At 48.1% G+C, this 13,391-nt stretch overlaps 1 protein-coding gene and 1 pseudogene across 1 annotated transcript; both read left to right on the plus strand.

Annotated features, from left to right (window-relative positions):
* Positions 1-403: 403 nt before the first annotated feature.
* LOC124970638 (40S ribosomal protein S25-like) lies at positions 404-4,083 on the plus strand (annotated as a pseudogene).
* Positions 4,078-13,151, plus strand: Tbl2 (transducin beta like 2). Its single transcript, XM_047534242.1, has 7 exons — positions 4,078-4,244; positions 6,103-6,224; positions 6,459-6,643; positions 7,513-7,664; positions 8,013-8,139; positions 9,315-9,467; positions 9,653-13,151. Exons 1-7 carry the CDS (start codon positions 4,115-4,117, stop codon positions 10,113-10,115), a joined length of 1,332 nt encoding a protein of 443 aa, XP_047390198.1. The 5' UTR covers positions 4,078-4,114; the 3' UTR covers positions 10,116-13,151.
* Positions 13,152-13,391: the final 240 nt, after the last annotated feature.

Below are 13,391 nucleotides of genomic sequence, written 5' to 3' on the forward strand. Positions count from 1 at the left end.
CCTGTGCTACCTCTTCCTGAGGCCTGACTGGCTGACGAAGCCTTTACCTTCTTGGTCTTCTCCTGGTCCACAAAACATCACCTTTCCACCTGCTCTAACATCTCTTACAGCTGTTTCTTTTCTTTCTTTCTTCTTTTTTTTTTAAATAATTTTTAGTTGTAGGTGGACACAATATCTTTATTTTTATGTGGTTGCTGAGGATCGAATCTGGGGCCTCACGTGTGCTAGGCAAGCACTCTACCACTGAGCCACAAACTCAGTCCCCATCTTACAGATGTTTCTTAAACTTACCTGTGTGCTTGAATAACTCGGGGTGCTTCAAAAGATTTGTTTTGCTTTTTTTTTTTTTGGCCCGATGTCTTGATGAGGTTGCAGTAGCTGCTGCTGCTCTCCAGTCTTTGCGATGCTGCCCAAGGATGACAAGAAGAAGAAAGATGCTGGAAAGTCAGCCAAGAAAGACAGGGACCCAGTGAATGAATCTGGGGGCAAAGCCAAAAAGAAGAAAGTGGTCCAGAGGAAAAGTTCAGGACAAGCTCAACAATCTAGTCTTGTTTGACAAAGCTACTTATGACAAACTCTGTAAGGAAGTTTCCAACTCTAAGCTTATAACCCCAGCTGTGGTTCTCTGAGAGACTGAAGATTTGAGGTTCCCTGGCCAGGGGAGCCCTTCAGGAGCTCCTCAGTAAAGGACTGATCAAACTGGTTTCAAAGCACAGAGCTCAAGTAATTTACACCAGAAATACCAAGGGTAGGGATGCCCCAGCTGCTGGTGAAGATGCACAAACAGGTCCAATCAACTGTACATTTGGAAAAATAAAATTTTATTAAATTAAAAAATTTTTTTTTTTCACGCCCAGGTCCACTCTGAGCCATTCAGATCAGAATCACCAGGTACGATGTTTAAACACTGGCATTTTTTTAAAAATATTTTTTTAGTTGTCGGTGAACCCTTATTTTATTATTTATATATGGGCTGAGAATCGAGCCCAGTGCCTCACACATGCTACATAAGCGCTCTACCTCTGAGCCACAACCCCAGCTCCTAGACACTGGTATTTTATTTAAAAGTGCTTCTGACATTCAACCAAGGTCAAAAACTCTAATAGAGGCTTTACATGTGAATAACGTGTAGTTGGGGCTCAGATTAGTTCCAGTCAGAGGTTTGGTTTTGCTTTATGGTACAGGTGATAGAAGCCAGGATCTCACACAAGCTAGGTAAATGCTCTGTCAGCGAGTTATACCCAACCAGAGGTTCTTAAACTTTACTGTGCATCAGAATCAACTAGGGGGCTTGTTAAAATACAGCTTGCTGGACCTCACCTCTAGGTTTCCCAGTAGCAGGTGGAGTTTAAGAATGTGCACTTCTCATGGTCCACGGACCACACTTTGAGAACTACTATTATTAGAACTACTATGATGAGGAATGTGATTACTTTGTTTAATGTATGCTTGCCCCTGCAGAGGCCAGGCTTCTGAGCACATGTTCAAGGTGTGACTCCTCCAGCCTCATTTCTCTCCACAACCTCCCTCCCTTCACATTACAAGGAGTTGTGAATCTGTGGATACTGGTCTGTGGCATCCTGCTTTGCCCCACAAGGCATTATCCGCCCAGCAGGGAGGCAGGCTGAGGCTCTCCTTTAGAGCCAGGACTCATTGCATTCTGCAGGGAAATCAGTTTCTTCTACCTCCATGCCTTTGTGCCTTCCTTCCCCACCCAGAATTCCTTTCCCTCCCTCTGCCTACCCTGTCCATATGCCGACACCTGAAGCTACCACCAAGACCCCTTGTCCTCAGTACCCTCTCCCTGATCCACCTAGCTCCCCTGAATCCTGCTGTGTGTCAATGTCCTTTCTGGCTTTGGTCTTGGCTTCCAAATGGACTACACAGCACATGAGGGTCAGAGCAAGGATTGGCAAGAGGAGTATGGATCTTGGAACACAGAAGAACTGGGTCTGACTCCGGGTTCTCTCCCTGCTTCCTCCTTGACCTGGGGCAAGTTACTATGATTCTCTTGTTTTTTTTTTTTTTTTTTTCACAGTCTGTTTAAAACTGTAAGTTATTTCATAACATCGCTTTTTTTTATGGTAGTACTGAGCATTGAACCCAGGGCTTCATGCATGCTAAACAGGCATCTAGCACTGAGCTACATCCACAACTGACATCACCTGTCTTAAAGGCTGCTGTAAAGATCAACTGAATTTACCACTGTGAACAGGTTTGTAGCTTTGCCTGAGCTGTACAAAGAAGGCTGCTCTTGCTTTTCTTTGTCTTGTATTCATAAATTGCAACAAGTCCCCAGGGACCTGCAATTGTCCCCAGGTTTTCTCTCCACCTGTGCAACCTTGGGACAGTCACCTGACTTCATAAAGTTCATCTCCTAATCTGTGGGATGGGAAGGTGAGATTAAATGAAACAAAAAGCTCCTGGATCAATAAATGTCACATGCAACATGCTGAGCAGATGAAATTCTTAAAAATAAAAGCTTGGCCTCTGGATGGTGGCGGAAGATGGTGGCTCATGGCTGCGACTACACTTCTAAATACTAACCAGGGAGGAAAAGCCCCAGGAGGCCCTGAACACCCGCCGCCTCCTAGCACTCCCCACCCCACTGCCCACATTGAGTCAATGCCAGTTCCCTGCGAAGGACAAAAGGGAAGGAAATGAGGCTGTTCCATTTGCTTTCTGACTGGATCTGTTTCCTCACCAGAGACTGCGGGTGTGTCTGTCTGTCAGTCTCTGTGTTAGCCTGTCTCCTTAGAGGGTCCTTATAAGTAAAAGCCGCAGGGCTTGGACAGTGAGGAGAGGCAGCTCCCTGGTGGCCGATGGAAATATCTGAAGCTGGAATACTGACCCTGGTACTTTGCTCTGGGCTGTAGGGCCGGGAGTACAAGCCTGTGTTGGGACTAGTCCCTTTTCAATCACGCAGGTCTAATCCAAATTCTCTCAACTAATCTTTCAGAATATATCCTTTTTTTGACAAAATCTGAAAACCATCTCTCGATTATTATATCAATGTCAAGTTCCCGGTTGTGACAGTCTACTACAGTTTTGCAGGATGTTACTATTGGATAATAGTGGAAATGTCCAGGGAACCTCTTTGTTTTTTCAACTCCTTGTTGATTCTGTAATTATTTTCTTTATTTATTTATTTATTTATTTTTGGTTAAAAAGCTTTTCAGAAGCTAGGGGTTCAGCTCAGTGGTAGAGTGTCTAGCATATGTGAGGCCCAGGGTTCAATCCCTAACACTGCAGAAAATAAAATCTGCTTTTCAACTTCTTTTCCTCCCCGGGCCAGACGTCTTATCAACCCCTCATATCCTTGCAACGACTTCCGGGTTTATTTCTGTCTTTTGTCTTTTCACATCCAGAGAATCCGAGACTTGGGTTTTGTCCTGCTTCCTCCTGTGACCCAGCGTGCTGGATGGAGCCCGCATTCTAGACGCTGCAGACCTTCCCGACCTTGTCTGCCATCTTTTTGTCATGGTCATGCCCTGCCTTTTACAACATCCCTGTTCTTCAGGTCTTTGCTGGAACGCTGCACGCTCCAATGCTGGGACGACACTTCTGCCCCTTCAGTAGAACTCATCAGACTTCCACCTGTTGCTAAGAAGACTTTCCCACTGGTCAAATGAGAATAAAGCCCCTGCTCTGCTTCCTTGAAAGGACCCAGCGTGGCAAGGTCGGAATAAGACCTTTAATAAGCTGCTATCAGTAAGTCGTTCAGGGTAGGCTCGCAGCCCGCACCGCCAGCGTCCGCACAACCTTGGCTGCCGGACGCCCCCAGTTCACAGGCTCCGCCCTCAGGACGCGCTCACATCTGGCCCCGCCTCCCAGGAAGCGCCCACGGCCAGGCCCCGCCCTTCGGGAGGGCGCGTGAATGGATAGGCCACGCCCCTCGAGGGCCCTCCAACGGCCCGGCCCCCTCCTCCAGGCCCTCCAACGGCCAGGTCCCACCCCTCAAGGTCTTTCAACGGCCAGGCCCCGCCCCTCCAGGACGGCCAACGACCGGGCCCCGCCCCTCGGGAACGGCCAACGGCCGGGCCCCGCCCCCGCGTGCGCGGAGACGTGCGGGCGCCAGCGTAGTCGGCGGCTGAGGTGGCAGCTTACTGGCGACATGGAGCTGCCGCAGATGCCGGAGCTGATGGGGCTGTCCCTGTTGGTCGGTCTGCTGGCCCTGATGGCCACGGCGGCTGTAGCGCGGGGGTGGCTGCGCGCCGAGGAGGAGAGGGGCGGCCGGCCGGTCTGTAAGTAGGGCCGGGGCGGTGAGGGGCCGCGCGCCGGGTCTCCGCGTGGTGCGGCCGGCGGCTTGGGCAGGCGCAGGCCGGGGCTTCGGAGGCCTCAGTTTCTCCTGCTGGGCAGTGAGCCTCCGGTCAGAGGTGGGGTGCCGCGTCGCCGGGCAGGACTCCCTGGAACCTGGGTCCCGTGCCTCCGCTCTGGCAGGAGGAGGCCACGCTGCTTTCGCTTCCCGGGTCGCCACGGGAGCTGTGAATTCCTAGGCGGGATGTGCGCCCGCGCTTTTAGGAAACGGGGAGCAGGCGTTCGTTGGTGAGCACTCTCTGTTAGTTTTGCGACCTGCAGCCACGTTCATCGATATGGTGGACTTTGGGGGGCTTTTCTTTTAATGAGTCCAGTAAAGAAGTGCATCCAGCCGGGCGCGGTGGCGCACAGCTGTAATCCCAGCGACTTGGGAGGCTGAAGCTGGAGGATCCCAAGTTCAGAGCTAGCCTCAGCAATTTGACGAGGCCCTAAGTAACTTAGCGAGACCCTGTCTCTAAATTGAAAAAAAAAAAAAAAAGTGCATCTAAAATGTAAAATATGTGAATTATGAACACCCTAAGAATGCAAGAGAAAAAAAATTGTGTAATAAATGCCACAGAAGAGGGCAGTAGGGGAAAACAGAAAAATAGAGGGAATGGTCAGCCCTGCTTTTTTGGAGGGAGTGGTACTCCATGAAATCTTTACTGAGGGTAGGGAACCCAGGAGAGGGGGAGGGATTCTTTTGTTATCTTTTTTGGTGCTGGGATGAACCCAAAGCAAGCGCTCCACAATTGAGCTACAGCGCCAGCCAGTGGTGTGGGGTTCTGAAGGATGGTTGTGTAGGAAGAGTTTGCTAGGAGTCTTAAGAATGGCAGGCATTCCTGCCAATGGCAGGGAGTTCCAAGACAACATTTGGTATGCTCAAAGGTCAGGAGGGGCTTATTAGACAAGGCTGGAAAGATAAGCAGAGGCCAGATTGTGACCATCTTTGTGTGCAGGGCTCAGGAGGTATGTTTCCTGTAGGAATGGGGAGACATCTGCCACTATCTAGCACATGCCAGCTTTGTGCCTAGCCTGATTCTCTAACATTATGCAAAAGTGACTGGCACCATTCCTGGCACAGGGTAGATAGATGCTTAAAACATGTTGATCTTCCTAAATTCTTCCTGAGATTTCCTTGAGTCTTTAATGCATGTGTTGGGTGCTCTTGGCTTGTTACTTTGTGTATATCTCATCCAGTTCTCCCAATCTGGGGTTAAATCACTTGTCCAAGACCCCCAAAGCCTTCAGATTTGGTTGTGCGCCTGGGGATATAGCTCAGTTGGTAGAGTGCTTGCCTCGCAAGCACAAGGCCCTGGGTTCAATCCCCAGCACCGCAAAAAACAACAACAACAACAACAACAAAAAACAATGGGACATTCCGTATCGTGAACCCAAACATATTTGCAAAAAAACAAAACAAAACAAAAAACACCAGATTTGGTTGTGCATGTTATTCCCTATATAGGAATTTCTGACTGAGAATCCACTCTACACTGGCTGTGTGACAGACCCACTCAGCTATGTCAGCCCGGAGAGGGTGCCCTCATGCCTTTCTAATTTGCATTGAGGTGCTCTAGGAACTAAGAGTAAGTAGCCTTCTCAAGGTCACTCAGTGGTAGACACAGAATACAAACCCAGGTCTGATTCCAAAGCCTCTGTTTTTACTAACTCTAACCCTAATTTTTCTCTCTTCTCGAGGACAAGAACCCTTCTTTTGCTGTTCTTCTCAGTGCCTAGTCAATCAGGTAGTTAGTAAATGCTTATGGATGAGTGAATGAATAATGACTTGAGCCTTCCTAATAGGCCAAAAAGCAAATGGAACCAAGAAGTCAGGATCCAAGAAGCAGAAACAGAATCAGCGGGTTCGCAAGGAGAAACCTCAACAACACAACTTTGCCCACCGCCTCCTGGCTGCAGCACTGAAGGTACATGAGTACTCATGGGTGCCTACACAGTGCTCCTACGCAAAGACTCATACCCCGCAGACCTCTTCCTTTGTACTAATCTGTGCATGTTACAGGTCCCTCTGCCGAGTCACTGAGCATGTCTCATCTTAGCCCTTCTCCTCCCAGCAACAGGGCCAGAGTCATGGCTCCAGGTCAGGCTTCCCTATCTGTCTGGGAGGCTCCCATTCACACTTCCTCCAACCCGTCCCCTAGAGCCACAGCGGAAACATATCTTGCATGGACTTTAGCAGCAATGGCAAGTATCTGGCCACCTGTGCAGATGATCGCACAGTCCGCATCTGGAGCACCAAGGACTTCCTACAGCGTGAGCATCGCAGCATGAGAGCCAATGTGGAGCTGGACCACGCCACTTTGGTGCGCTTCAGCCCTGATTGCAGGTGGGACAGGATGGAACCTCAGGTTTGCCTGTAGAAGCCTCACCCCAGGCTTATCGCCTTCCCATTATCTGGTGGGGGTCGTGAGAAGGGACTCAAGGTCTCCTTGGGTGGTAGAAAGAAAGCATCCAGATAGCTCGGGCACTGTCTGGGGCTTCCTGGAGGGCTGTGTTATTACACAGCATGGAAGGAGAGTGGGGGAAATTATTCTATCCAGCAAATGCTAAAACCTGGCTCCCAGTTGAGTCTTGGAAGTCAGCCTAAGAGGAGCCAAAGCTATGAGAATCCTTTTGAGTATTGTGTTTTGCAGTACTGGGACTGAACCAGGGGTGCTCTTCCACTGAGCTACATTCCCAGCCCTTTATATTTATTTATTTTGAGATAAGGTCTTACCAAGTTGCCTAGGCTGGTCTTGAACTTGAGATTTTCCTCCTTCAGTCTCCCAAGTAGCTGGAATTATAGGTTGTGCCATCATGGCCAGTTTTCGAATAGTTGTTTTTGTTTTTTGTTTTTTTTTGTATTGGCAGTTGAACTCAAGGGCACTTAACCACTGAGTCGCATCCCTACCCTCTTTTTGTTTTATCACGACAGTCTCACTAAATCTGTAAGGCCTTCTAAGTCGCTAAGGTTGGTCTTGAATTTCAATCCTCTTTCCTTAGCCTCCCAAGTATATAGGTGGGCACCACCCTGCCCAGCTTGAATAACTTTAAGAGATTTTGGGTGAAAGGTTACATTTTGAACGAAAGGCTAGACACAGAAGGCATAAGGGAAGATCTTGCTTTTCCCCAGAACCTAGTGTAGGACCCAGAACCCAGAATACATAGGCTTCTGGGTCCAGATGAGGGAGAGACTTGTGTGTTACCTGTCTCTAGAGCCTTCATTGTTTGGCTGGCCAATGGGGACACTCTCCGTGTCTTCAAGATGACAAAGCGAGAAGATGGGGGATTTACCTTCACAGCCACCCCAGAGGACTTCCCCAAAAAGCACAAGGCACCTGTCATCAACATTGGCATTGCTGACACAGGTAAGAGGCATTCAGAGGTGGAGCTTGCCCACGGCATGAGAAAGTAAAATGTCCACAGTTGTTTGCGAAATGACTTAATACTGCCTGAGAGTTTTGTCAGTCTTAGTGTGACCAAGGGGCTCTGACTCCAAACAGCCAGGTTCTATTCTCCCTGGAGTCCTGAGAGACGTAGCAGCAGGGAGGCAGGGAAGAGCTGCAGTCTTCTTTACAGATCTTGCCTGTGGCTACCCTTGGCCTGGGAGGAAAGCACTGGTGCTTTGGGCAGCAGAAGCCTTAAAAATGTCTCTTTAGAGAAGGACAGTTGATCAGGACATTGACCTCAGCTCATGTCACTCCCCTCCCCTTCAGGGAAGTTCATCATGACAGCCTCCAGTGACACAACTATCCTCATCTGGAATCTGAAAGGTCAGGTTCTGTCTACTATCAACACCAACCAGATGAACAATACCTATGCTGCCATATCCCCTTGCAGCAGGTGAGACTGAAGGGGCTAAGACATCTGGGGCGGGAGAGGTTGAGACTAGAGGCAGGCACACGCAGAGAGGCAGCTTTGTGGAGAGGAGAGAGTACACAGGGTGGAGTTGGGACCCTGTGTGCAAGTCCTAGCTCTCCATGGGATATGGGATTTCACATAAGCCACCATCGTCCTTAATTTCTCTTTCTACATCTTTGGAGTTTAAAGGATAGAGTGAGGGCACTACATATCTTTAAGCAAGCTTTGGGGATGAATTGAAGTTATGTATACAAAAACACTTTTTTTCATATTTCTTGTTGGTACATTATAATTATACATAATTGTGGAATTTGTTGTTATACATTAGTACATGCATGCCATCTAATTAGGCTAATATCATTCAGAAGAAAACTTTTGGGAGGGTTTGAGTACTGGGGATTGAACTCAGGGGCCCTTGACCACTGAGCCCCATTTTATTTAGAGACAGGATCTCACTGAGTTGTTTAGCGCCTCACTTTTGCTGAGGCTGGCTTTGAATTCGCCATCCTCCTGCCTCAGCCTCCCAAGCTGTTGGGATTACAGGCATACGCCACTGTGCCTGCCCAGAAAAGCACATTTAAAAGGTACTTTGTGCTGGGTGCAGTGGCATGCCTGAAATGACAGTGTCTGGGGAGGCTAAGACACAAGGATCACAAGTTCAAGGCCAGCCTCAGCAACTTAGCGAGGTCCTAAGCAATTTAGTGAGACTATATCTTAAAAAAATAAAAATAAAAAGGGCTACACATGCAGTTTATTGGTAAATTGTCCTTGGGTTTAAAAAAAAGGTACTGCTGTGCACAGTGGAGCACACCTATAAACCCAGCAGCTTGGGAGACTGAGACAGGAGAAACACAAGTTCAAAGCCAGCCTCAGCAACTTAGTGAGGCCCTGTCTTTAAATAAAAAATATTTTAAAAGACTAGGGATATGGGCCTGGTGGTTAAACGCCCCTGGGTTCAATCCCTATACCAAAAAAAAAAAAGGTACTTTGTGCCTGGGGGTGTGGAGGGCTTGCCTAGCATGCACAAAGCCCTGGGTTTAATCCCCAGCACTGCAGAAAATTTTAAAAGTGTCTTTTTCTCAGGAAGGTGGCATAAGAGGTTTGCAGGAACAAGGTGCCCTTAAAATAGTTTTAATGGAACCTGGGTTGTGTGGCAGGTTTGTGGCCTCATGTGGCTTTACTCCAGATGTGAAGATCTGGGAAGTCTGCTTTGGGAAGAAGGGGGACTTCCAGGAGGTCGCACGAGCCTTTGAATTGAAGGGTCACACTGCAGCTGTCCACTCCTTTGCTTTCTCCAATGACTCGCGGAGGTGAGTGAATGTGCCCTTAGCAGTGTCTTGGCAGTGACTTTTGGCAGCCAAGGCCCTGTGCCTGCTGACCTGTGGCTCTGAAGGGGAAGCAGACTTGCCTTCCTAGCTGGAGTCCCTCTAGCTACCCCAGGGCCCTCCTTGCCAGAGGGAGTTGGGGTTTGCACTGTCGTTTTCCTGTATTACAGGATGGCTTCTGTCTCCAAGGATGGCACATGGAAACTGTGGGATACAGATGTGGAATACAAGAAGCAGCAAGACCCCTACTTACTGCGGACAGGACGCTTTGAAGAGGCTAGCACCATGCAGTGCCGCCTGGCTCTCTCCCCTGACACCCATGTCTTGGCCTTGGCCAGCGGCACCAGTATTCATCTCTACAATACCCGGAGGGGCGAGAAGGAGGAATGCTTTGAGCAGGTCCATGGGGAATGTATTACTGACTTGTCCTTCGATGTCACTGGCCGCTTTCTGGCCTCCTGTGGGGATCGGGCAGTGCGGATTTTCCACAACACACCTGGCCACCGGGCAGTGGTGGAGGAGATGCAGGGCCTCCTGAAGCGGGCCTCCACTGAGAGCACCCGCCAGAGGTTGCAGCAGCAGCTAACCCAGGCCCAGGAGGCTCTGAGGAGCCTGGGAGCCCTGAAGAAGTGACTGGCTTAGGAAGGGTCTGGCTTCCTGAGCTGCCCCACTGCTTCCACTCTGATTCCCAGGTGCTCCGGGATGGAGACCTTCCGGAGGAAGTCTGAATGTTCTTGCTAGTGGCCCCTCTTTTTCTCATTGAGACTGCCCTTGTCCACTTAGATCTCTCTCTCTCTCTTCTTACTGGTTTTGACTGCTCCTGACTGAAGAGCAAGGTGCTTTCCTTTCTACTGGGCCCAGGGGTAGAGACCCTCTTCACCCAGCCCCGGGGAGAATGATAGAGAGAGAAAACATAGTCTTTGACCTTGTGGCAGCTCACTCTGACACCCAAGGAGTTTGTAAATGTAGAAATAACCGAGGGGACCCTGGGAAGGACCCAGCACCATTATGGGGTGAGATGCTGGGAATGTTCCAGTCAGAGCTGTGCTGTGGAGCTCCAGGAAGATGAGCCTTTGACTGGACCAGATTCCCGGCTCCATCAAGAAGTGATTAAGGCACTGCAGTCTGGATTTCTTTTTTCTTGTTTGTAAAATGGAGAGGAATGCTCTCTGTTACGTCCTTGAAAACGTGAGGCTAAGGGAGTATGAGTACCCTAAATTTGGAAGAAAAGTGGAAAAGAATAGTAATATTGTCCAATGTCATTAACTGTCAGGTAAAAGTGGAAATCAAAGAGTGTGGTTTGAAACCAAATTAGAAAGAAACATTCCTATGTGGCAAAGTTTTACGGGACTTGGTCATATATTTCGAATCTGGTTCAGCTTCATGTGTGGAGGAACTGTCTGATCCTGGGGCGGGGCTGCGCCACTCTGGGGAAGTTACCTGTTTGAGGAGACCTCTTTTCAGGTCATCACATGTTTGAGTGCCTACTCTGGCCAGCACAGCTGGGCACTGAGAATAAATATGAAAGGCCAGGGAACTGAGAGACGTGTCTGTGAAGAGCTGCTTATTAATTCATAGCTACAGTAGACTGTTGTAAGGTCAAGGCAAGAGAGGATCAAGTCAGGATGGAGGTGATGGGTATGATAGATTTGATAAGGAATTGGGTCTTTTTCAAAGTTTGAATTTGGGGACACAAGGACTGCTTGCATATGGGAAGTGAGGGAGATGAGGAATCTAGGAAGACTTGAATCTAGGCAAAATGTCTTCATCCTGAATCAGTCTTGATCTCTAAACCAGGGCCTCCAGTGTCCCAGTGTTCCAGAGTGTTAAAGCAGGCTACAACCCTGAAGTTATCCTTGACTGCTCCCTTTTCATTACCTGCTACATCCACCATTCAGGAAGTTCCTTGGGTTATCCTCCAGATGACATGCTCAATCTGCTGCCTCTCTCCATCTTTTCTGTTACCATCCTGGTCCTAGCCACTGTCACCTATTGGAGTTCATGGTACAGCTTTGCAGTTGGTTTCCCAGTTGGTTTCCCTGCTTCCTCTGTTGCCTCAGTCACTTTTCTACATAGCAGAGTGATCTTTTGAAGATGTAAGCAAATCACCTTATTCCCTAGTTAAAACCCTTCAAAAGCTTCCCCTTGCTCTTGGAACAAAATCTGGAAATTCTCACCCTGACACTGTGATCTGGCCCCTTCCTTCTCTGTGATCTTTCTTTACCGCTCTCCAGCCACCCTGGTCTTGCTGTTCCTAAGTGAGCTGAGCTGTCTGTGGCTCCAGTAGGCCTTGTGCCTGTGCTGGTCCCTCTGTGTGGAGGTGTTTCTCTTTCCTGTTGGCAGACTTGTCATGCTCGTCATAATTCAGTTCTTCAGTTCTTGGTTTCTGTTGCCTTCCAGAGAGTTCCCCTCCCTGACCACCCCGTCTGAAGTAGCCCTTTCCACCAATCACATCACATCCATCACTTTAGCCTATTTCCTTTATTTTGTGTTACTTAATGCTATCTGAAATTATCTTGTTTGGATATTTGTTTGCTTCAGGGGTTTCAGCTTCAGTGCTTATGAATGTCAAGTAAACGTGTCAACGAGGCCAGTCTTCTGGGTTTAAGATGGTAGGAGATGGTGGAGACTGCAGGGAGCCGGAGGGCCTGTGTCCTGGTTGTGGGGCGACAGGCGACTACTTCTCAGTATTGTTGAGGAATCTAGCACAAGTTGCCTGTTTCAGAGAAGCTAGGCGTTGGCAACTTACTAAACAATAAAAATACAGAAATGAAGCCCTGTATGGACCACACAAAACTGACGTGGCCAGATGCGTCCACTAGTCTCTCGTCAGCGTGTGAGCTACTGAAGAACCTACTGGAATGTGAACTGCACAGGGACAAAATCCTTGTCTGTCTTCTTTGTTCTGGGTCCTGAGCACAGTAGCTGGGACTGAGTAAGCCCTCAATAAATGTTGCACTCAAAACAGGGGCAATTGGCGGACACCTTGGTATCCTCTCTTTGTTTCTTGTACTTGAGATATGTATGGTTTTATGTTCCTGATGACAGACTTCTGACTTATAGTACTGTGCACACAGGGCCTGGTGAATACTTACCTTTGATTGCCAGAAGAATGAGACTAAAACTGTTTGCACACACGTTTTGAGCAGCTCTGGCATTACTCCCATAGTACACCCAAGAGAGGAAGTGACCGTAGAATGTTGAGTTACTGAAGTCAGAAGTCTTCAGTTCTAGTTCAGTTCAGTTTCAGACTTAGACTTGAGGCCTGAAGCAGGTAGATCACTTGATCTCTGAGTTTGTTTTTTCATCTGTAAAATGGGAATAAATCCTGTCATGTCTACTTTGCTATGTTGTGAGTTTCTAATGAGCGAAAACACTACAGAAGGTCATTAACTTCTCCTAAGAGGCCAGAGAGCTCTCTCAGGAGAGATGCAGCTACTTCTCTTGTAACCATGAAGTGTCTGGATATTAACATACAGCAGAGGCTGCCCAGTTGGTTTTTAGCAAGAATCTTTGGGTAAAGGCAGTAGTAACATTTTTAATGTTACTGTTTCAACTTCTGTGGGTCCTAAATTTTCCAAAATAAAAAGTTTGGAAAATATTTTAATGATTGTTTATAAGCCTATTTTTTAATCAATCATCAAAATTGAATAAAACAAGTACACTGTTGAAGGCCTATTGATGGTCTTGGTAAATTTCTGTCCAAGTAATGAGAGCCCTGTGGGGGTTTATAGGATCATCATCCTGCTTAGAATGATTTGGAGAAGTCTTAAGGGAAGGGGCAAGGGAACCACTGAGGTTGAGCCTTCTAGTATTTAGTGATAAATAACTGCATAACTGCTGGGTTCTGTTGTAGGTGCTAAGAATAATTAGTGAACAAAACAGGCCATGTTGCCACCTTGGTATCTG

Source organism: Sciurus carolinensis, chromosome 18 (assembly GCF_902686445.1).
Source record: "Sciurus carolinensis chromosome 18, mSciCar1.2, whole genome shotgun sequence".
NCBI lineage: Eukaryota > Metazoa > Chordata > Mammalia > Rodentia > Sciuridae > Sciurus > Sciurus carolinensis.

Coding starts and splice junctions, on each gene's coding strand:
- Tbl2 (XM_047534242.1), top strand. CDS start 4,115: ATGGAGCTGCCGCAGATGCCGGAGCTGATGGGGCTGTCCCTGTTGGTC. Junction 6,225..6,458: donor TCCTGGCTGCAGCACTGAAG/GTACATGAGTAC, acceptor CCCGTCCCCTAG/AGCCACAGCGGAAACATATC. Junction 6,644..7,512: donor CGCTTCAGCCCTGATTGCAG/GTGGGACAGGAT, acceptor ACCTGTCTCTAG/AGCCTTCATTGTTTGGCTGG.